Source organism: Scylla paramamosain, chromosome 31 (genome assembly GCF_035594125.1).
Source record: "Scylla paramamosain isolate STU-SP2022 chromosome 31, ASM3559412v1, whole genome shotgun sequence".
NCBI classification, from domain to species: domain Eukaryota; kingdom Metazoa; phylum Arthropoda; class Malacostraca; order Decapoda; family Portunidae; genus Scylla; species Scylla paramamosain.
Genome location: NC_087181.1, coordinates 14,199,000 through 14,222,823, shown reverse-complemented (window position 1 = coordinate 14,222,823; position 23,824 = coordinate 14,199,000). Strand labels below are relative to the sequence as shown.

General features: G+C 44.2%; 1 protein-coding gene across 3 annotated transcripts in view; it reads right to left on the bottom strand.

Moving 5' to 3' along the window:
* The window catches only part of LOC135088681 (irregular chiasm C-roughest protein-like), a 99,279-nt gene that overhangs the window by 8,551 nt on the left and 66,904 nt on the right, over positions 1-23,824 (bottom strand). For all 3 annotated transcript variants that reach the window (XM_063983617.1, XM_063983618.1, XM_063983619.1), the window contains 8 exons: positions 23,542-23,824; positions 18,179-18,428; positions 16,520-16,760; positions 14,687-14,911; positions 8,783-8,910; positions 5,953-6,211; positions 5,000-5,155; positions 313-650 (listed from right to left, as the gene is read on the bottom strand). The exon at positions 23,542-23,824 is cut by the window's right edge and continues 1 nt beyond it. In XM_063983617.1, the coding sequence (XP_063839687.1) occupies positions 313-650; positions 5,000-5,155; positions 5,953-6,211; positions 8,783-8,910; positions 14,687-14,911; positions 16,520-16,760; positions 18,179-18,428; positions 23,542-23,822 (1,878 nt within the window). In that variant the 5' untranslated portion in view covers positions 23,823-23,824. The remainder of the gene's footprint in view (positions 1-312; positions 651-4,999; positions 5,156-5,952; positions 6,212-8,782; positions 8,911-14,686; positions 14,912-16,519; positions 16,761-18,178; positions 18,429-23,541) is intronic.

Here is a 23,824-nt window from a genome sequence, read left to right as displayed (position 1 = left end):
AGAGAGGGAGAGGTATCAGTGAAGAGAAGGAATGAATTTTGCAGCGGGTCTTCTTTAATTATCGATTTATTCAATATGAACACGAGAAAATGTGATGTATCTTTTACGAATCCATTAATTAATCTCTCTCTCTCTCTCTCTCTCTCTCTCTCTCTCTCTCTCTCTCTCTCTCTCTCTCTCTCTCTCTCTCTCTCTCTCTCTTTCAAGGCACTCGAACACATCCCACAACTACTAAAGCCAAAAAAAGAGGGCAGGACAGACACGCAGAAGCAGCAGGTGAAGGAAATAACAGAAGCAAAACAAAAAACCCACCTGCCCAGTTGATTGGTTGTCGTGGGCGAGGAGAGACGTGGGCATCATCTTCATTGCGGTGCCCATGTTTGACCCCACACTGTTCTCCTCCCTCGCACCGACGCCACTGAGCCCGCCGAGACCCCCCAGCCCCCCTCCGCCGCCTCCTACAGCAGCGACGGAGGAGGTGGATGAGGATGTGGATTTCTTCTCTACCACCACCGCTCCTGCCTCCGCCGCCTTGTCCTTGGGTCCTCTCGCTTGCCTCTTACGTCCGCACAGGATGAACAGAATGACGACCACTACTACCAGCACGACTCCTGCGCCGCCTCCGACCACCACCATGAGAGGAACTACAGCTGTTGAGAGAGAAGAGAACAAGGTTATGAGTAATTTGGCGAGAGAGAGAGAGAGAGAGAGAGAGAGAGAGAGAGAGAGAGAGAGAGAGAGAGAGAGAGAGAGAGAGAGAGAGAGAGAGAGAGAGAGAGAGAGAGAGAGAGAGAGAGAGAGGGAGAGGGAGGGAGGCGAGAGAGAGAGAGAGAGAGAGAGAGAGATGGGGGAGGGGACAATATTCTGAAACACATCTGCACCGCATCTTTACACTTTCAAAAGGCTGTAGTTGAAGTGACGCGGGTTTTTAAGGGTATTTTTTCATAGTTCTAGTGACAGATTGACAAGATTTCTACATTATTAACAGCAAACACACTCTTGAGAACCCGGCTGATCATCTGTGGCCTTTGAAAATAGTCGTAGTAAGAGAGAGAGGGAAACAGAGACAGTACAAGTAATCGTTCTTCTGATCAAATACCAACCACAACAACTGTCCTTGTAAGACACCAAGAGAAATAGAAATAATAAAGCACGGTGACACTAATGACATCTTGACAAAACACTCTACTTAATAATAACACTTTTTCAATGGCCCACAGATAACCACAGCCTTGGGGGGGAGGGGGAAAGAAAAATGACCATCGGGAACAGAAAAACCAATACGACACTGACATACACACAAAAAAAGGAGGAAAAAAGGGTGAACCATATAAGGAAGAGGGAAAGTTTCCTGACCTCACCTGATCTAAGGTACTCTGACCTCACCTGACCTAAAGCACTCTGACCTCACCTGACCTAAAGTACTCTAACTTCACCTGATAAAGTATCCTGACCTTGCCTGACCTAAAGTACCTTGACGTCACCTGACCAAAGCACCCAAACTTCACCTGACCTAAAATACTTTAACATAATCTGACCTAAAGTACCCTGGCCTCACCTGACTTGACCTTATAATGAACCAGCCACCTAACAGTCTCCTCTTCCCGTGTAATTCATACCGAGTCCAGAAAATTACAGCATTATGAATAGGTTAAGTTACGTCACGTTAGGTTAGGTTAATTTAAGTTAGGTTATCCTTTCTGTGCCTCTAAATCGCAATAAAAAACATGAATTGGGACACAGGGATGACGAGAAGCACATTCAAGCATTCTATTATTAAGCAACAAATGGGCAGCGGGCAATTATACGCAGTTTTTCCTCCTCGGCAGGTCGTGTCAATTTGCAACACCCCGTCAGATTAATGCTGCCCTTAGGAGACATTTGATTGGCTGTCTCACACTACCACTCCTTGCTCATTGGCAGCCTTGGTCCCCCGGGGCGCTCCATGATTGGCTAGCCTTCCCCTCCTGATAATACTGATTGGCGCAGCGACAAGTGCGGTCCAACAAACTCAGTTGCTCTGCCAAACTGTCTTGTCCCCACCACCACCTTCGCTACCACCACCACCACCACCATCACCGCTACAGCCACCGCTACCGCCGCTGTGCCTGAGGGCGGGTCGAGGGTGCGGCGTGTAGAGACAAGTAATGAGGCGGCGTGGGCAGTGAAGCGTTCAGCCCAGGACATGTAGGGGCAGGTGTCGCCTCCACCTGCACGGCATAGCTCACCCTACCTCAGGTGATACGCAGGTGACGTGTCCCTTCCCTCTCCCGTGGCCCTCCGCTGACTGGTAATGAAGGGGTTGGTTCTTAATGTTCTTTTTTATATATTGTTATTATAATATTATTGTTGTTTTTATTATTATTACTCTTAATTCTGTTTCGCCTTTTTATTTTTACCTATCATCATTATCATTACTGTTATTAAGACAGCTTTTCTTTTCTTTTCTTCTTTTCTTTTTTTTCTTATTCTTGTTCCTGCTCTCGTTCTTTATTCATTATTATTACCATCATTATCATTATTACCAACATCATCACCATTATCATCCCTACCATTACAGAGAGACACAAACAGACGGTCTTCCTAATATAATTTTACACGTACACTCAACAATAAATAACAATTCCTGACACCCAAGAAATTCCAAGAAGAGGAACCAGGACGAAGAATACGTAAGTAAAAAAAAAAACAAAAAACGCTCGAGAAACGTACGTACATATTTCACACTTCGCATTCCTTCTCACTCCTTCATCAAGCTTCTCACTCTCGCCCACTCCTCTCATTTACATTCCCGCGCCATCCTTCCAGCTTAACGCAGTCTTACCAAGTGTATTTAAGTCACTCTTTTAGTTCACTTAAGTTGACTCACTCGGCGTGTACTCCTGCAAGCCTCATTCAGCTTGGCAAGACGAGGCATTACCTAAGGCTGGCTGGCTGGCTGGCGAACTCAACTTAAAATATACAGTGATGCAAGTCAAGGCAAGTCTTAACCCCGTTCTTCGCCAGACTTACTTGATTTAAACTTGGTTTAGTTTAGTCTCTCTCTCTCTCTCTCTCTCTCTCTCTCTCTCTCTCTCTCTCTCTCTCTCTCTCTCTCTCTCCTGGACACGAGTTTCGCTTCGCTTCGCTACTGAGGTTTCGTCACTCACGGAGCTTCGGGAGACAATTTACGAGCGTCGTGTTGGCGGCAGATGGTGACCGCCTTCGTGTGTTGTGTTGCCTGCACGCACCTCGTTTCCCCCTCCCTCCTGTACGCACCTCCACCTCCTGCTCCTCCTCCTCCTCCTCCCTCTCTGTCCTGTTCATGGCTCGCCCACCTACGTAATTTATGCGAGTCACTATTCTTTTTCCTTCCCTTGATTTATATTTCTTTGGCATTCGATTCTAATTACAGATAGAAGGACACACGACATTCGTATCCTAGCCAGGACTACTATTACTGCTGTCCTGCTACTACTACTACTACTACTACTACTACTACATGTCTAGGTATATGTAAAGGAGTAAAAAATGAAGTATATCTCATTCAATACAATAAAAAGCTTCCAAAATGTACTAGATCGCTTAGTAGTTTTCATAATGGAGCGAACAATATCTAACTGTGCAGGACGAATAAGCAGAATGATTTGTAGCGCCTTGGTAACGAAAAAAGTGTCATTCTGTTGTAAATTAGATGATATCCTGTAATTGCATCTGGAATATAGTTAAGGAATTGATGTGTGACTATGGAACCGAGCCCATAAAAAAAAAATAAATAAGAAGAAAAATAAAGAAAGGAGTAAATGAAATGAAATAAAAGAGAACAAGTAAAAATTAATAAAATAAAGTACAGATGACAGTAGAAAATAAAATCAATCAATCGAATAAAGCATAAGATAAATAAATAGATGAAATATGAAACAAAATAAATAAAACAAAATAAAAAATAATCAGTCCTCATCACTAGTATCATCTTTTCCGGTCTCTCATAACTTCACCTCAGCACAAAAGTCTCCTCCAGCCTTCCCCGCTTCCCCTCGATTCTATTCTATTCAGTACCACAGTAGCAAAACTTTATCTCTTCTCTGCCTCCTCTGCTTTCTTTTTCATCATCCGAAGCTTCGCGGTAAAAAAAGAGAGAGATGTATATGCAAAATAAGTCTTGTATACTCGAGGTCAGCGTCTTTTCTCTTCCTTGTCTCTCTTCCTCTAAGCTCGCGGATTTTCGGCGTCCCGGGCGAGTGTGTCTGATAGAAGGCTCTCCCTCGACTCTCTTTTTGCTTTGCCTTTGAGATTTATTCAGAAAGTTATGGACAAAATGTGCCACCTCAAGGGGATTCCTCCTTTTTTTACGACGGTCCTCGCTGTGTGCAATTTTCGGAAACAATATAATATTCACATAAAATAAAACCGCATACATCAACAGCACTCAGTCACGCAAATAATGCAACACAAGAATATACCTCCGGGACGCTCGCTCTGAATGCCAACTTGATATTCGGCAGCAAGTCCTTTTTCCTTTCTCCCAAGCCCGCAGAAACACAAAGACAAAGACCACGAAGAAAGTAAGAAAGAAAACCGCGCAAGTTGAGTTCTTACTGCAAAGGACGCAAAGAAAACGGGAAGAGGATGAGTTGCCTATAGGTTAGTGGAACACAAGAATTTAAGAAAATAAGGGAAGCTGCAAGAAGCCATTAGGCCTACACGTGGCAGTCCCTGTATGAAGCACAACTAGTTATTTCCACCTATCACCCTATCCATAAATATGTCTAATCTTCTTTTAAAGCTCCCTAAAGACTCAGCATTAGCAACCTGACTACAAAGACTATTTAATTCATATACCACTCGACTTGAAAACTAATTCCTTCATATATCTTTTATAAATCTAACTTTCCTAGCTTAAACCCACTATTTTTGTTATATCCTTCCTACTGATGCTGAGAATTTTGCCTATATCGCCCTTGTTATATCCCCTATAACCACTTTAAAGGCCCCTTATCGGATTCGGCTGGGTACTTACGCTGGCGCTGAAGGAGGATCTGACGGGTATCAACACCGTATTCATTGATAACCGAACAGTTGTAGGAAGCGAAGTCCTTAGTGGTGGTTCTATTGATGGTGAGAGTGGACACAACACCGTCCGCCCGCTGCTCCTCCTTGACCGAGTGCCCGTTTTCTGCAGCGAGGGAAGGAAAGGAGGGGGACTTGAGAAATATGTCTGGGAATAAAACACAGGAACAGAGTCGCAATACAAGGCGGGATAGAAATATGGGATGGAAAGATCTACGCAGGCAAGGAAAGAAAGCTGGCATGAAAAGCGTACAGAAAGGGAATATGAAAAATAAAGGAAAAAATACACATGACTTATAGAGAAAAAAATTAGGACAACCAGGAAAACACGAGACACGTAGAGAGCTGAAAATAAGACGAAGAGAAAGAAAAAGAAACCAAGGAAACTAACAGAGAGAAACCAAAGAAATATATGCAAAAGTAAACAAAACTAAAAAAAAAAAAGAGAGAAAGAAATGAAGAAATCAGGACGACCAAGAAAACACGAGACACGCAGAAGAAAAAAAAGAAAAAAAGGGAAGAAACCAAGTAAACAAACAGTAAAGAATATCAGGAGGATAAGAAACAAACCAGGCAGCCAAACCCGCACACACACCCAGCCACCGCCACACAAACAAGGAAGAAGAAGAAGAAGAAGAAGAAGAAGAAGAAGAAGAAGAAGAAGAAGAAGAAGAAGAAGAAGAAGAAGAAGAAGAAGAAGAACCAAAGGAGCAAACAGTAAACAATATCAGAGAAATAAGAAACAAACCCAGACACTTATACCCACACCCCCACCCACACGCCCACACCCACACACCCACACCCCCGCCCACACCCACACACCCACCCAGCCATCGCCACAAACAAGGACACCAGAACAGAACAAAAACCATCACGACAGGTAAACCTTTCTCCAACACTTACCTGAGTTGACAGACGCGCCCTCTCTGGTCCAGGTAACAGCTACTGGGTGCGGCACGGCCACCACCCCGCACCGCAGCACCGCAGGCTCCCCCTCGGGCACCGCCACCACCGCCTGTGCCTTAATAAGAGGAGGACCGCGGAGTCTGAGGTGAACGCGGCCTTCCAGCGGAGCGAAGCCTGGACTGCGGGCGGAGCAGATGTAAAGCCCCGCACTGGCAGCCGTGGCGGACACCATGAGCTCCGACCCGCGTCCCACCACCTGAAGGAGGCGAGGTGAGTACTTAAGGTGATAAGGTGGGTAAAAGTAAGTGAATGAGCTAGTGAAGGAAGGGTGAAGGGTAAGAGTGAGTGCGTGAGGGAATGAGTGAGTGAATGGAAGGGTGAAGTGATAAACATGATAAAGAAGGGGAAGGTGATGCAAAGTGAGATGTACAGAGGGTAATAAGGTGGATAAGAGAGAGTGCTTGAGTGAGTGAGAGAGAGAGAGTGAATGGAAAGGTGAAGCGATAAAGCACGTTAAATACGGGAAAGGTAGGGTGGGTGATGAATTAAGTACTGGAAGGAGAGGGAGATGAAGGAGTAGTAGGAGGAGGAGGGGGACGAGGAGGATGAAGGGAAAATGACGAATCAAAGACATCATGGAGAGAAGGAAGATGAACCGACTGGAGGAAGAAAGGGGACGATGGTAAATCAACTAGAGGAGCGAGCGAGCAAGCGAGAGAGAGAGAGAGAGAGAGAGAGAGAGAGAGAGAGAGAGAGAGAGAGAGAGAGAGAGAGAGAGAGAGAGAGAGAGAGAGAGAGAGAGATTGGAGGAGGAGGAGGAGGAGGAGGAGGAGGAGGAGGAGGAGGAGGAGGAGGAGGAGGAGGAGGAGGAGGAGGAGGAGGAGGAGGAGGAGGAGGAGAAGGAAGGCATGAATTGAATCACTCCAAGAAGGGGATGTAAAATAAATGAATCGGGAACACGAGGGCTGGAGAGAAGGACGAAGCAGATTGCACGGAGACGAAAATACAGTGAGATGAAGGTGAGAGTGAGAATGATGAAACACCTGACGAAGGGAGAGAGAGAGAGAGAGAGAGAGAGAGAGAGAGAGAGAGAGAGAGAGAGAGAGAGAGAGAGAGAGAGAGAGAGAGAGAGAGAGAGAGAGAGAGAGAGAGAGAGAGAGAGAGAGAGAGAGAGACTACACCACTCACTCACTACCTGAAGGAGATTATCTGACAGGTGAACATTATTTCCACGCCGTGAACTGCCAATTAGAGACACAGCAAAGCGGGAAGAAAGGAGGGACGGGGGGAAGGGAGGGGGGAGTAAAACTTTTTCAATTTAGAGAAGTGATTGATGGGAGAGCGATGGATTGAAGGAAGGTGTATTAGATCGTCCGTCAACCTGCAAGGGTAATGGAGTGTCAGATGTCATGGGTGAGAGGAAGAGGGAGAGGGAGAGGGGAGGAGAGAGAGGAGTGAGAGGAGACAAGGAAGGTGCGAAGGAGGGAAAAGTGACTACGGAGAAAGAAAGGAGGGAGGAAGGATAGGAAGTAGAGGAGACGGGGAGAAGAGAGAAAAGGAAGGAGAAGGGAGGGAAAAGTGACTGCGAAAAAAAAAATGGAAGGAGGATGGATGGAAAGAGAAGAGAAGAAGTGGGAGAGACTGAGGAAGAGGGAAAAGGAAGGTGCGAGAGAGGAAAAAGTGACTAAAAATGAAAGGAAGGAAAAAGAGTGGAAAGAGGAGAAGATAGGGAGAGGAGCGACTGAAGAAAGACGACGGAGGGAAAAATGAAAAAAAAGTACACGAAAGAAAGGAAAGTACGGAAGGATGGAAGGGGTAAAGAAAAAGCAAGAAAAAAGAACGAATACGAAAAACTTGGACAAAACAAAAGAGAAAAACAAAGGAGAGGGAAATGTGACAAAGGAGAAGGAAGGTAAGGAAGCAAGGAAAGGGTGGAGGACAGAAAGTGGGGCAGAATAAAAAGAAAGAGAAAAAAAGAAGAGAGACGAGAGATACGAGAGGTCAAGGTGAAATACAGAAATATGGAGGAAAGGAGAAGGAAGAGGATGGAGAGTACACATTCATAATGAAGAAGGAGACGGAAAGGGAACACGAGAAAGAGGGGAAGGAAAGGAAGAAAGGAGAGCGCGGATTTATAATGAATGAGAGCAAGGAAGAGAACACGAGAAAAGTGGGAATGGAGGAGGAGGAGAACAGTTACAACAAGAGAGACAGGAAGAAGAAGAAGAAGAAGAAGAAGAAGAAGAAGAAGAAGAAGAAAAGAAGTAGTAGAAGAAGAAGTAGTAAAAGTAGAAGTAGAAGAAGAAGAAGAAGAAGAAGAAGAAGAAGAAGAAGAAGAAGAAGAAGAAGAAGAAGAAGAAGACATAATAGGGATAAAACTTTGAAAATAAATACATTGAAAAAACAAAGAGCAGTGCATAAATTTTAGCTAATAAGAGAAAAGAAAAGAGAAAGGGAAATAACAGAAAACCAAGACAGTGAAGAAGAACACAAAAAAATAAGGGAAAATGCAAGAAGCCATCAGGCCTACACGTGGCACTCCCAGCAGGAAACACACCTACTTCCACCTAACATCCCCATCCATAAATTTGTCTAATCTTCTAAACCTCCCTAATGCCTCAACAAAAACAACCAATTTCTTCCTATTTCTTTCTTGAACCTAGATTTTTTCAAGAAAGGAAGGAAATGGTTCTCAAAATACTATAGAATGGTAGATGAATGGAATGGACTCAATTGGATATTAGAGCAGTTTCAAAGGCAACACTCGACCGACAACTCAAAGAAAATGGGAGTAACACAGACAAGAGCAGCACAAACTAATACAAACCTTGGAGTGATGAGAGCGAGTCCAGATGATCTCAGGGGGCGGGTTGGCATCCACTCGGCACTTGAGGGTCACCACCTTGCCGGGCTCCGATGACTGGCTGCTGGGCGCCGTCACGAAGAGCGGTGCGTCTGTAGGGTCAAGGAAAGAATGGGTTAGGTTGTGTTAGGTTAGGTTAGGTTAGGTTAGGTTAGGTTAGGTTAGGTCTAGTTAGGTTAGGTTAGGTTAGGTTAGGTCTAGTTATTTCCATTTCGTTCAGGAAAAAAATGAGGAATGTGGGCATAAAGTGAACATAAAAGGAAAATGGATGTGTGGGTCTCTCTCTCTCTCTCTCTCTCTCTCTCTCTCTCTCTCTCTCTCTCTCTCTCTCTCTCTCTCTCTCTCTCTCTCTCTGATATGAAAAGGATAAAATAAAGGAAAGATGCGAGAAAAAGAACAGTAAACGCCACACAACATACCAAGAACGTTAAGGAAATGAAGGAAAAAAATAAGTAAACAATTAAAAAGAGGAAGAGGTAATTAAATTTCCACTGTGTTCTGATAGTCTTGATAGTCTTCGAGCGGGAGAAAAATGGAAAAAAATAAAATTAAAATAAAATAAAAGTAAAATGAAAGAGAAAGAAGTAGGAAAGAAAGCAAGAAAAGGAAGATACAAAGAAAGAAAAGAAAAAAAGGAAGGAAAGAAATCAAGCAGAAAAAAAGGAAAACAGACAGAAAGAAAGAAAGAAAAAAAGAAGAAAAGAAAGCAAGAAAGAAGCAGAAAAAGAAGAAAAGGAAAACAGGCAGACAGACAGAAAGAAGGAAGGAAAGGAAGAAAAAGAAAGAAAAAGATGGAAAAAGGAAGAAAAAGTAAATGCCACAGATAATTCCAGTTCATTCCGTACAAAGCAAGAACTGGAAGAGAACGAGAGAGAGAGAGAGGGAGAGAGAGAGAGAAAAGAGAAGAAAACGTAAAGGCGAAAATGAGATTAGTATTTTGTGAGACGTATTACAAAAGAATGGATAATGACTGGAAATTAAACGACACTGAAAGAGGCTCTTCCCACACTCACTGGAAAAAAAAAAGAAAATAAGAAAAAGATGCTCAGCGGAATTGTAAAATTTTAAACCTCAGGGCGAAATTGATTAAAATTCAGCAAAAGGTAAACCGCCCAACCAGGTAATTGAGTGGGAAGATAAAAAAAAAAAAAAAGAATGAGAGAGAAAAGAAAAAGGAGTAGAGAAAATAATGCAGACACGGGCGAATAGTAGTAAATGGTGGAATTAATCAACACACACACACACACACACACACACACACACACACACACACACACACACACACACACACACACACACACACACACACCTGCTGAAACAAAGAAGTGCAGGTAAGTGTGACGGAAAAAAAAAGAAAAAAAGAAGAAAACAAGAATGAATGTTCCTTTTTCACGACAGGACAAGGAAGAAAACAAATACAAAACAAATACAAAATGTTCCTACACCCCGTTGTCTTCGTTGTCGTTCTCCTCCTCCTCCTCCTCCTCCTCCTCCTCCTCCTCCTCCTCCTCCTCCTCCTCCTCCTCCTCCTCCTCCTCCTCCTCCTCCTCAAGATAAAGCCCAAACATACACGTTACACACCGGAAGAAAGTTTTCTAGATAAAGAAACAAAACACATTCGGCTCATAAACATTCACAAACAACCAAAACTCTGAAAATAAAACCAAATGCGAAGACCAACCACGAGACATTCCTGCCCCTGCTTCTTAGAGGAGGAGGAGGAGGAGGAGGAGGAGGAGGAGGAGGAGGAGGAGGAGGAGGAGGAGGAGGAGGAGGAGGAAGGGAGATAAGGAGTGGAGTGGAATGGAGTGGAGGAAGGGAGGTCGATAGGCAAGGAATGGGAGAGGGAGGAAATTAGAATAGGACGAGGAACAAGAGGAGGAAGAGGAGGAGGAGGAAGAGGAAGGAATGTAACCCTACCAATCTCTAACACTTTGTCGGAAACTTTCAAACTACATTTTTTCAGACGAGTTTTCTACGCCATTACATCGGTGCACTCAAGACTCAAGGAAGACAGCTCGGCGCGGCATATCTGTAAACATCGACGAGGAGGAGGAGGAGGAGGAGAAGGAGGGTGAATTAGAGCTCAGTAGTTTAAACACGATCAGGAAATTCAAAGTGATAAAAAAAGGAAAGAGGAGAGAGAGAGAGAGAGAGAGAGAGAGAGAGAGAGAGAGATGGTGTTTCTCTCTCTCTCTCTCTCTCTGCAATCCGGTTTCCTTTTCTCCTCTTCTCTCTCTCGAAAAAAAACTATCACACTCGATTCACAGGTTTTAAGCAGCTACGATATTACCTTTGTTACTAGTGCTAATGTTCGTATCGCTTCCTTTCTGGTGTGTGCGTGTGTGTGTGTGTGTGTGTGTGTGTGTGTGTGTGTGTGTGTGTGTGTGTGTTGTATGTAATTTTTTTCCGTCTGTTTCTCTGTTAATTAGTCTGTGCTTGTTTCTTTTTCTGTGTGTGTGATGTTTTTTTTTTGTCTTTCCCTTGTCTTTTCGTCTATTTTTCTGTCTACTTTTCTTTCTTTCTTTCTCTTTGTTTATCTGTGCCTGTGTGTATTCGTCTGTTTGTCTTTATCTGTAAGTCTCTCCCTCTCTCTCTGTCTCTCTCTCTGTCTCAAGTCATCTAACCCCACAAAACACGCCCTCATTTCTTAACAGCCACATAAACTAAAAAATACCCCCTGTGATACTAATAAATCCCTGCTCCTCACTCTTCTTCCGTTTACTCTTCTGATTCATCACAATTCCCCTTGACAACGGACGGTGGAGGAGGAGGTTAAGTAAGAAGATTATCCTTTTTATACACTCCTCCGAGCCTTGCCTCCCTTCCTTCCAAGAGCCAAGAGAGGAGATGCCGTTGTGAAGTCAATGTGCTGGAAGACGAAGGAAGAAAGAGGGAGGGAAGAAGGTAAGGAAGGAAGGAAGGAAGGAAGGAGTGGGCGGGCAGGGAGACGGTGTAAAGATTGTAAGCATATATCGATCTGTCTGCAAAGGTAGCACGTGGTAGGATAGAGGAGATAAAAGAGGTATAAATTATTAACACCGGGAATGAATAGAGAGAGAGAGAGAGAGAGAGAGAGAGAGAGAGAGAGAGAGAGAGAGAGAGAGAGAGAGAGAGAGAGAGAGAGAGAGAGAGTGGGGGGAGACGAGAAAGACGAGAGGGACGAGAGATAGAAAGACTGGGAGAAACACACCAAAAATAGAAAATAATGAATAATGAGAGAGAGAGAGAGAGAGAGAGAGAGAGAGAGAGAGAGAGAGAGAGAGAGAGAGAGAGAGAGAGAGAGAGAGAGAGAGAGACAAACGGAGAGCGACAGAAAGAGACTATACACCCCCTACCCATCCCCTCCCACTCCCCCTCCCCTTCCACCTCTCCACCTCTCCACCTCTACCAGCCTTCACCGGAGCGGGCCCAAGTTCCGAATTGTCCCCGAAATTATGGCGCTAACCTCCACAAGGCACTTAACACAGCGTCCGGAGCCCATCAGCAGATTACCCGCCGCTGCTGCTCTTACTGAAATTAACAACACCCTTCAGCTTTCTTCAGCAAGTTACGAGGCACCTCAAGATTTTATTCCAGACGCTTCCTCCTTCCCTCCTTCCTTCCTTCTTCTTCCCACGCATGACGCAGACTTGTGGTAGAGATGTTTCCGATGTCTTCCCTCTCCCCTTCCCTCTCTCTCTCTCCTTCGCCAGCTTACTGTTACTACAAGAGACGAGATGAGACAAGTCGGGACGTGTTTGAGTTTGGGGTGAGGTTTGAGGTGAGTCGAGCTTTTGCTATTTGTGTTTTTGTGGCTTTGTACGTGTGTGTGTGTGTGTGTGTTGTGGTTGGTTGGTTTGTCTATGTTATTTGTTTCTTTTTGTCTGTTATTTATCCTTTGGTTCTTTGTGCCCGTGTCTTTTCGTGTGTCTGTTGATTTATTTCTGTCTAGTTTAGTGGCTAGCTTGATGTTTCTTTTGTTTATGTTTGTCTTTGTTTGTTTGTTTGTTTATGGCTCTTCTGTAACTCTGTTTTTGTCTGTTTTAGGTAAAGTGATTTTATGTTTTAAAATTTATGGTCAGTAAATGATCTAGCCATTTCTCTCTCTCTCTCTCTCTCTCTCTCTCTCTCTCTCTCTCTCTCTCTCTCTCTCTCTCTCTCTCTCTCTCCCTCCGGGTTTCAAATTCAGGAAATGAAATTAATGTAGAAGTTGCGTGCAGAAATGTGGAGAGCCCGTGGAAGGTGGAGCGTGGAGGTGGAGCGTGTAGCGTGAAGGGCAGCGGTGGACACTCACAATGCTCACACAAAGCTAAATATAACAATCCTACATCCATTTCTTCCTCTCCTCATTCCCTAAAAATAAACCTAACCTAACCTACCCTAAATATCCTTCCATTTAATTTTCTTGATCTGATTCACTACATAATAATCATCCTTACGCAAATTCTTTCCCTCCTCATTCACTAAAAACAAACCAATGCCATCCTAACCTTCCATACATTGATTAATTTCTCTTCCTCCCCTCACTAAACTGCAAACCATACATACATTTTTCTTCCTCTCCTCATCCACTAACCTAACCTAACCCAACCAAACCATCCATACATCCACTCTTCTTTCCCTCCCCTAAACCACACACTCATCAACGCGTCAGGTAAACAACTTAGCTCGTACTAATTAGCATGAACATGTTAATAAACTCAGGTAAGGTTCATGTAGGCCAGATAGGTAGAGATAGTTACTAATTAGTCTCTACCCATTAGCGAAGTCGACTGCACAGGTAAGCAAGCAAGCAGGTGTATCCCAAAGCAAGGGTCTTAACGCTCCACTCATCATGCCAACTCAGAAAAAAAAACACCCCTTGAATTACCTGGTTTAGTTTAGTGGCTGGTGAATTAAAAGCTTCCAGGTATTAATGACCAATCGGTGCATAGGTAAGGTGTGTGTGCGCGCAGACTCGAATTCTAGTTTATTCCCACTAACTTGGCGAATAAGCCACGCCCCTTCCGCCAGGCTTCCACCAATCAAGGATATTTTTCGATAAGGAGTCGCCAATAACGGGTTTTGTAAGTGGGAGTGGGGATAAATAGAGGAGGAGGAGGAGGAGGAGGAGGAGGAGGAGGAGGAGGAGGAGGAGGAGGAGGAGGAGGAGGAGGAGGAGGAGGAGGAGGGGGAGGGGGAGGGGGAGGAGGAGAAGGAGAAGGAAAAGGAGAAGGAGAAGGAGGATGAGGAGGAGGAGGAGGAGGAGGAGGAGGTTATGGATTGCATAATAAGAAAGTAGGAGAAAACGAAGAACAAGAATAGAAAGAATAGAGAAAGAAAGGAAGGAAGGAAGGAAAGAAGAAGAAGAAGAAGAAGAAGAAGAAGAAGAAGAAGAAGAAGAAGAAGAAGAAGAAGAAGAAGAAGAAGAAGAAGAAGAAGAAGAAGAAGAAGAAGAAGAAGAAGAAGAAGAAGAAGAAGAAGAAGAAGAAGAAGAAGAAGAAGAAGAAGAAGAAGAAGAAGAAGAAGAAGAAGAAGAAGAAGAAGAAGAAGAAGAAGAAGAAGAAGAAGAAGAAGAAGAAGAAGAAGAAGAAGAAGAAGAAGAAGAAGAAGAAGAAGATATAAAAAAAGAACAAGAAGAAAGTGACAAAACACGAACAACAAAATAATAAAACAGACAAAAACACGAAAAACAGCAACAACAACAGCAACAACAACAACAACAACAAAAATACTGTAAGAAAAAGAACAAACATAAGAACACCACCACCATCACAACAACAAAGAACAAAAACATGAGAAAGAAGACAGACCACCACCACCACCACGACCACCACGACCACCACCACCACCATCACCACCACCACCACCACCACCACCACCAAAACAAAACAAGCAAACACTCACATCGCACATTGAGGGACTGGGTTTTCCTGGAGGTGCCCACGGAATTGGTGACTTCGCAGGCCACCGGGACGGCGTTGTCGGAGCGGGAGAGCAGCCCCAGGGGAAGGGTGGGTCCCTGGGCGCCCGTCACCTCGGAGCCCCCGCGAAACCACCTATAAGTCAGCTCGGAGGGGTTGGCTTCCACACGACAGGTCACAGATGCCTCCACTCCCTCTGAGAGCTCTTCTGCAGGAGAGGAAAAGAACATTGCCAGGTATTACTCCCCTGTTGGGTTCTTGGACTCTCTCTCTCTCTCTCTCTCTCTCTCTCTCTCTCTCTCTCTCTCTCTCTCTCTCTCTCTCTCTCTCTCTCTCTCTCTGAAGGTTATTTGGATGTATTTTGTTTTCATGTCTCTCTGAGGAATGGTGAAATAGAGTTTGGTGACTTAATGCGCAGTATGTTTTGCTCTTTTTATGCTAGTACTGTGTGTTTGTGTGTGTGTGTGTGTGTGTGTGTGTGTGTGTGTGTGTGTGTGTGTGTGTGTGTGTGTGTGTGTTTGTGTGTAGTGACATAATATGACATGCTCTCTATCTCCCTGTCTCTCCCCTCCATCACTAAGGCCCCCTATACTAAGTAAGCTCCCTTGAAAGCTGACAATCTCCCCTGTACTACATAAACAAGGAAATACATTATGGAAAATATATATAACGAAAACTTCTTACAGCCTTCCCTTGTTCTGGGCGTCCCCTCGAGAGAAAATCAATCAGGCAGGTAAATAGAATGGACAAAAATATGAATATCACGGGGAAATACACGTCCGGAGGGGAGAGACTAAGGGGAAAAAATCTTCCTGGTCTAAATGTTTTGGAAGAGACTTTGAAACATGAGCTTCATAAATAAATATGCAAATAGACGCAATAAACATAAGAGAAAAATTAAGGGAATATAAAGTAAAAACAGTTGAAATTCGTAAGTAACTGATAAGATATGAGAGTTAACGAATAAATGAACAAGAAACACACTCTTCTAATTAGCTAAAAGATGCAATGAACAGATAAATGAAAAAAATGAAGGAATAATATAAAAAATAGTAGTCTTGTAACTGACAGATAGATATGAATAAGTTAACGAGTAAATCAGCAAGAAACATACTCCCCTAATTAAGTGTAAAAGATGAACTATTACATAGATGGATGAATAAAAGAATGAAGGAACTGATATGAAAAAAAAGTAATCTTGTAACTGATAGACAGATAGGAGTGAGTTAGCGGATAAATCGGCAAGACACACATTCTCCTAATTAACTGAGATAATAAGTTAACGAAAAAAAAAAACGCTCACCTAAGCAGCTAATTAACGGATGTACAAATTGGTAAGACAAAAAAAAAAAAAAAGAGTCGGAGCACGGATTATCTTTAAGTAACTCATTTATCTACTCCTTCAATCAATTCAAATAAGTGATGGATGAATAAAAATATAAACAAATAAACAGATAGACAAATAAACAGATAGACAAATAGATAAATGAATAAACACCCACAGCAAAAAAAAAGAAAAAAAAATGTACTAACACAAATTAACACAAACACCTGATAAAGAAGCACACTAATAAATAAATAAACACATAAATTAATAAACAAACAATAAAATGAAATAAGACAAAACAAATAAATTAAAACCAACACACGCACTTGTCATGATCAAGAAGCTAATTAATAACTAAACAAATAAACAAATAAAAAAACAAACTAAACAAACAAGTAAATCAACAAAAAACAAAAAAAAATCACCTGTCCTTGTTAATCCTGCACGCTAACTAACCACACCCAGCAAACACAGGTGACATTAACTTACCTGGCGAGAACTCAAGCTGCACTTCCGGCGGGTACTCCACGTTGAGGCGCACCTTGGCATCGAGGGGCGTGTTGAGGGCGGGGTTGTGGGTGAGGCAAGTGAGTGTGCGCCCGTGGTGGTGCCTCGTGGGCGTGAAGGTGAGCGTGGCGCGGGCGTACATCCTTTTACCGTCCTCCATGGGTTTCTGTGTGTGATCTACGCCCTTGTGTATGACGCCACCTGACCCGTCTAGCCACTGGATCTGAGAGGGTGGCGGTAGAAGGTGGATGAGTGGGGTGTTTGGTGGGGAGCGGTTTGGATTGATGGGGTGTTTGGTGGAAGTGTGTGTTGGGGAGTGTTTGATTGGGCCTTTGCTTCTGTCTCTGTTTTTAAGTCTCTCTCTCTCTCTCTCTCTCTCTCTCTCTCTCTCTCTCTCTCTCTCTCTCTCTCTCTCTCTCTCTCTCTCTCTCTCTCTCTCTCTCTCTCCAATTATACCACTTATCGCCTTCCCTCCTCCTACATCTTCCTTTTCCTTCTCGCACTACTACTACTACAACTGCTATTACTACAACTACTACTACTACTACTACTACTACTACTACTACTACTACTACTACATACACACAGTTAATCTACGCGCATACACAAGTTTTCTTTTATCGTAGGGTAGAATGTGACTATTATCATCCTTCGTACTATTACTAACTCGGGGAAAAATTATGTAACTAATTTCCGCGTTTCTTTTTTTCCCCCCCATCTGTTTTATGAGAGGAAAGCGAGTCCTTTTATTGCCTCATTTTTGCGCAGTGAACAAATTTACTATTTTCACCTATGAGTTATGCGTAATTTATCACGAGTCATTTTTTTTTTTCGTTTTTTTTTCTATCTCCGTTATTTACTCTCGCTTTGATGAATATTCGCGTAACGACTCCTGAACTGCACACACACACACACACACACACACACACACACACACACACACACACACACACACACACACACACACACACACACACACACACACACACACACATACATGAAGCTTTTTTAATCCTATTTCTTCACAGTGTTATGTTTATGTATTGTGTATGTATGTATGTATGTATGTATTGTGTATGTATATATGCGTGTATGTATGTAAATTAAACTGTACTTATTATCTTATTGTCTATGTATTTTTTGTATGTATATATGTATGTATGCATGTATGTCAGAATGAGACCCACTTTTGTGTGATGTTAGTCAGTTAATTCAGTAGAGAAGTTAAGACGAACGAACGAACAAACGAAAAGTCATCATTTTTATTGAGTGCCTCTCTCTCTCTCTCTCTCTCTCTCTCTCTCTCTCTCTCTCTCTCTCTCTCTCTCTCTCTCTCTCTCTCTCTCCAGGACCCTACTGACTCCTTTCTCTCTGTCTCCTCTCTTGACATTCTGTTCATCCCTCTCTCTCTCCTTCTCTCTCCCCTCTAACAACCTCTCTCTACATGTCTTTACCTTCTCACTCTCACACCCTCTCCCTCTCTCTCTCTCTCTCTCTCTCTCTCTCTCTCTCTCTCTCTCTCTCTCTCTCTCTCTCTCTCTCTCTCTTTCTGGATGGCTCAGTAAATGTGTGTGTCTGTGTTTCATCCTTCTCCATCCCTCCCTCACTCCCTCTCCCTCTTCCTCTCCCTCTCTCCCTTACCTCAGGGGCGGGCCGACCACCACTGCTGGAACACGTGAGGGTCAGCGGCACCCCAGCAGTGGCCACGGGAGGCTGGGTCACCTTGGGCCGGTCTGGGGGCGCAAAGACGGTAAGACGGGCCACCTGTGACCTAAGGGGGAGTTCCGTGGCTGAGGACACCTGGCACTGGTACTCGGCGTCATCCTCCAGGTGGACAGGTGAGATCCTAAGGCTGAAGTCCCCCTCCTCGTCTGACCCGATCATGGAGTACCTGACGAAGGGAAGGAGAGGGATGGTTAGTAAGGGTACCTGAAGAAACCATGGAGACAGGAATAACGAGGTGCTGAAGGAAGGAAGGGAGGAAGGAGGGAAGGAAGGAAGGAAGGAAAGATGGGAGGAAGGGAGGGTGGAAGAAAGGAAGGGTGGAAGGAAAGAAGGATGGAAGGAAGGAAGGAAGGAAGGAAGGAAGGAAGGAAGGAAGGAAGGAAGGATGGAAGGAATGAAAGGCCTGCTAAAATATCTGAGAGAGAGAGAGAGAGAGAGAGAGAGAGAGAGAGAGAGAGAGAGAGAGAGAGAGAGAGAGAGAGAGAGAGAGAGAGAGAGAGAGAGAAAGAGATTTAGTAAAAGGCCACTGAAGAAACCATGAAGACAGGAACAGCAAAGTACTGAAGGAAGGAAGGAAGGAAGGAAGGAAGGAAGGAAGGACCCACTAGAGTAAAAAGAAAGAGGAAGGATAGGAGTAAGAAAAGAATGGATTTACTCTTCTCATGGGAAAGAAGCGAGACTGAAAAAGGGAAGGAAAGGAGGAAGAGGAAGATGAAGAGGAAAGACGTGCTCTGTAGAGGGATGGGAGGAAAGAACAGAGGAAGAGGAAGAGAAGGAAGAGGAGGAAGAGACGGCATTCAGTGAGGGAACAGTAAAGACACGGAGAGGGAGAGGAAGGGAGAGAAGGGAGGGTTAATGAGAGGTTGAGATGGCAGGTGAAGTGGAGGAGGTGAGAGGACAGTGGTAGGAAGAGGAAGAGGAGGAGGAGGAAGAAGAAAGGGGGAAGGAGAAGGACAAGGGGGAATAATAAAGGGTTAGTGGAGCGAGAGAGAGAGAGAGAGAGAGAGAGAGAGAGAGAGAGAGAGAGAGAGAGAGAGAGAGAGAGAGAGAGAGAGAGAGAGAGAGAGAGAGGGGAAGAAAAAGGAAGATAAGAATATAAAAAAGAGAGGAGAAAGAAAGAACGAAAGAAAAGGTAGTAAGAGAATGAAGAGATGAAAAAAAAAATACACAGTAGTAAACACAAAAATTTCTGTTACTCGTTAAGTAAACACACACACACACACACACACACACACACACACACACACACACACACACACACACACACACACACACACAGACGGAACCTCAGAATTAAACCTTAAAAAGAGGAAAATTAATACACACGCTCATTCTCTCCCCAAAAGAACGAAGTTACCAAAACATTTCAGGCCAGAAGGAGAGGCGCGGGCAGGGCAGCGAGCAGGTAAGCAGGTGGGCAGCCAGGTAGGCCAACCTCACCTGCACTAATCAAGGGAGGGGAGGGATGAAGGTAGTAAGAAAACCGCAAGGAGAGTTAAATACATAGTGAGAGAGAGAGAGAGAGAGAGAGAGAGAGAGAGAGAGAGAGAGAGAGAGAGAGAGAGAGAGAGAGAGAGAGAGAGAGAGAGAGAGAGAGAGAGAGAGAGAGAGAGAGAGCGGTGATACTCTGAATATAAGCATTCAATATCACTTAAAGTTATTTCCTTACTCAGTACAAGACAGTTAATTAACATCAGTATTTCTCTAAACACTAACTCAGCGTCTATACAGATAAGACAATAAATACGTAGAGCAGAGGTGGAGAAAATTACTAAAAAATACATGATATTAAGTAAAAAAAAAAAAAATCTAAATAAAAGCGAGTCAAAAAAAAATAGAAAGGTTATTAACAGGTAGCATTTAATGAACAGGTAACAACTAAAAATATACTCACTAAAGAGGAAAGTCAATACTCATCCTCTTCCTACTCTCTCTCTCTCTCTCTCTCTCTCTCTCTCTCTCTCTCTCTCTCTCTCTCTCTCTCTCTCTCTCTCTCTCTCTCTCTCTCTCGCTCATCTCACGCTATGTTTTCAATTGATTTTCTCGTTCCTTCCTTCTCCTCTTCCTTCGTTCTCTCTCTCTCTCTCTCTCTCTCTCTCTCTCTCTCTCTCTCTCTCTCTCTCTCTCTCTCTCTCTCTCTCTCTCTCTCTCCCTTTCTCCCTTCATCTCACTCTTTCTTACTTTAAAATGAGAAAAATGTGGATTAGTCTTACAATACAACCAAGTGTATCTTCGTTTCTCTCTTCTCTCTTCCCTCCATTCTCTTTCTTAATTCTCTCACACTGTACTCCTAAATGACAAAAATAATCACAAACACATTTTATTACGTGTAAATTAATTTTATGTTTTGTTTTTCCTCCTCCTCCTTCTCCTATTCCTCCTTTTACTCCTCTTCCTCTCTTTTTCTTCATTCCCTCTCCTTTTCCTTTCTCTTTTTTCCAGTTTTCTAATACCAGAAAGAATACCTACATTACTTACATACATCTTCCTTATTTTCTTCTCTTTCTCTTCCTCTCTTCCTTTTTCTTCTCCTCATCCTTCCTTTACTCCTTCTCTACATGTCCATCTCTTCCTTTCTCCCTTTGTGCATTTTCTTCCTTTCCCTTCTTTTTTCTCATCTCTTCCTCTCCCTCCCAACTTATATCTTAATCCTCTTCCTCTCTTTCTCCTGTTCTTCCTCACCCATCCTACTCTCCCTCTACATGCCTATCTCTTCCTGTCTCTCTTCCTTCCTTCAGCATCTTTCTTTGCCCATTCTCTTCCTCTCCCTTCCTCTTCCTCTCTTCCTCTTCCCTCCGCCTCACCCTTCCTTCACCGCCTCTTTATGTCTACGTAGCTCACTCAAAAAAATAATTCCTTTTCCACGTACGCACACTACATCCAAGAGAGTCTACGTTACTTACTTCCTTTCCCCTCCATTCCCTTATCCTCACTGCCTACGCCTCCCTCTCTCCTCGTCTCTCCTTCACTACACAGCCTAATGAACAGCCTGAGGGAATGACCTCTCCGGAGACATCACAAGGTTAAAATTCACCTTTGAAACAGCATATACGAGAAGATTTGGATTGAAGCAAGGAGAGAGAGAGAGAGAGAGAGAGAGAGAGAGAGAGAGAGAGAGAGAGAGAGAGAGAGAGAGAGAGAGAGAGAGAGAGGTAGGGGAGAGAAGAGAGTTATCTATGCAGTGAAAGACTCAGTTGGTTCTTCAGTGCAGTGTGTTGATATGCCTTACCAATGCTCTCTCTCTCTCTCTCTCTCTCTCTCTCTCTCTCTCTCTCTCTCTCTCTCTCTCTCTCTCTCTCTCTCTCTCTCTCTCTCTCTCTCTCTCAATCTCTGGTTTCTGTTTTGTAGGTGATTTTCATTTCAAAGTTTGACCATTCTGCTCTCTCTCTCTCTCTCTCTCTCTCTCTCTCTCTCTCTCTCTCTCTCTCTCTCTCTCTCTCTCTCTCTGCACCACCATCACCCATTCTTCTCGCTCTTCCCGTCCCTCATCAGCCATCACTTCTAATCGCACTCCGTCGATGAAGAAAACACCTTTCGTTTTTCTTTCTTTGTTATGTCACCCACACGTCCACCACTCCTCCTTCCTTCCTTTCTTCCTTCCTCCATCTCCTCCTCCTCCTCCTCTGTAAAGGCCACTTTGACGCTTCAGCGACCTCGCAGACCCAATATGAGGGGCTATAAAGTGACTCAGCTGGTCAGATAAAACACAACAGGTCACTGATGGCTTGGACACACACACAGGATGGAGAAGCTGGGGGTCTGAGGGGCTGAGGGGTTGAGGGGCTGATAGGCTGAGTTGCTGAAGGGCTGAGGGACTGATGGGCTGAGGGGATGAAGGGCTGAGGAGATGAAGGACTGAGGGACTGATGGGCTGAGGGGCTGAGAAACTGAAAGGCTAAGAGACTGAGGGGCTGACGGACTAATGGACTTGGGGGGCTGAGAGGTTGTGGGGTTGAAAAGCTGATGGGCTGGAGATGCGGTCAGCCACTGCAGCCTCTTCTAGATACAATGGCCTCCGTCTGGTGAGCATACAGATACTACACAGCAGCGTGATTTGAGGAGGATGCGTCGTGATGGCCACTTCTGGTTGAAGGATGCACCGAGGGACACAGCTATTTTCAAAGCCCCGCGTACTGTACATGGTTTTAATAAAGAGCATACGAGTACTGAAGGGTGCTAAAGGATACTAAAGGACACCAAAAGGACACAATAACCTTCAGGAATGCTCATAAACGGATCTTGCCATTCTAATAAAAAGACGAAGTAGAACCAAAGAACCATAGCAGAACCAGAGAAACAGGCAGTTTTTTCAAGGACAACCAGAAAGTTTTTTTTTTGAAAGACAATAAAAAAACAGGCATTTTTCTTCAAGACGAAAAGAAAGGACAAGGACAAGAAAAAGGAAAGGTGTTTTTTCAAGGACAAGGAGAAAGAGAAGCATTTTTAAGGACAAGCAGAAGAGACATTTTTCAAGGACATAGAGAAACGAACGCATTTTTTTCAAGGACAAGCAAAAAGAGAAGCAGAAAGAGAAGCATTATTTCCAAGGACAAGGAGAAACGGACGCCATCCTTTGAGGCGAGGAAATAACTTCTGGGACACTCCTACATCCTCCTGGCACGGGGTGGAATCCTTCGGGACGCGGCAAGTCCTTCTCGACACCTGGACATCGTTGGACAAGACGGGAAAGTTTCTAAAGAGGGACAACTTTTCCAGAAACTGAGATACCTTATCGCCGGACTCTCCTCCTCCACCTCCTCCTCCTCCTCCTCCTCTTCCTTCTTCTCTTTCTCCTCCTCTTCCTTCTCCCTCCTAACTCTTCGTAAAGTAAAAAAGGAGGCAGAGGGAGAGGGTGGGATTTCCAAACATCAATAATATAGAAGCTCAAAGGAATCTGTCTCCCTCTGATTCAGTGTTTCTCTCTCTCTCTCTTCTCTCTCTCTCTCTCTCTCTCTCTCTCTCTCTCTCTCTCTCTCTCTCTCTCTCTCTCTCTCTCTCTCAACTTTAGGCGTCTTCAAAATGCTTCTCTCTCTCTCTCTCTCTCTCTCTCTCTCTCTCTCTCTCTCTCTCTCTCTCTCTCTCTCTCTCACATAGTAAATAATCATAAAGAGATTTACATACAAAAAAAAAGAGTTTTCAGAGCAACAACTTAAAATCTATCCAGCATTCTCTTCCAATCCCCCCCTCTCTCTCTCTCTCTCTCTCTCTCTCTCTCTCTCTCTCTCTCTCTCTCTCTCTCTCTCTCTCTCTCTCTCTCTCTCTCTGTCTCTGTCTCTCACCTCTCAAAGCCAGCCAGGTTGCGGTGGGTGCCCAGACCAAAGCCATCCCTAGTCCACTGCACGAGGCCTCTTCTGTTGAGCACCCGGCAGGGCAGCACCGCCGTCGCCCCGAGGACCGCCGTCTGATGGGAGGGAGTTGTGGCGAAAATCTGCTCCCCGTTGTTCCCGCTGCCTCCTCCCCGCACGCCAGCCACCGCCACCGCTGCCGTCCACCCCCACCACCACCACCACCACCACCACCGCCATCGTGCTCTCGCCTTCGCTTGCATCAGAAGTCTCATGC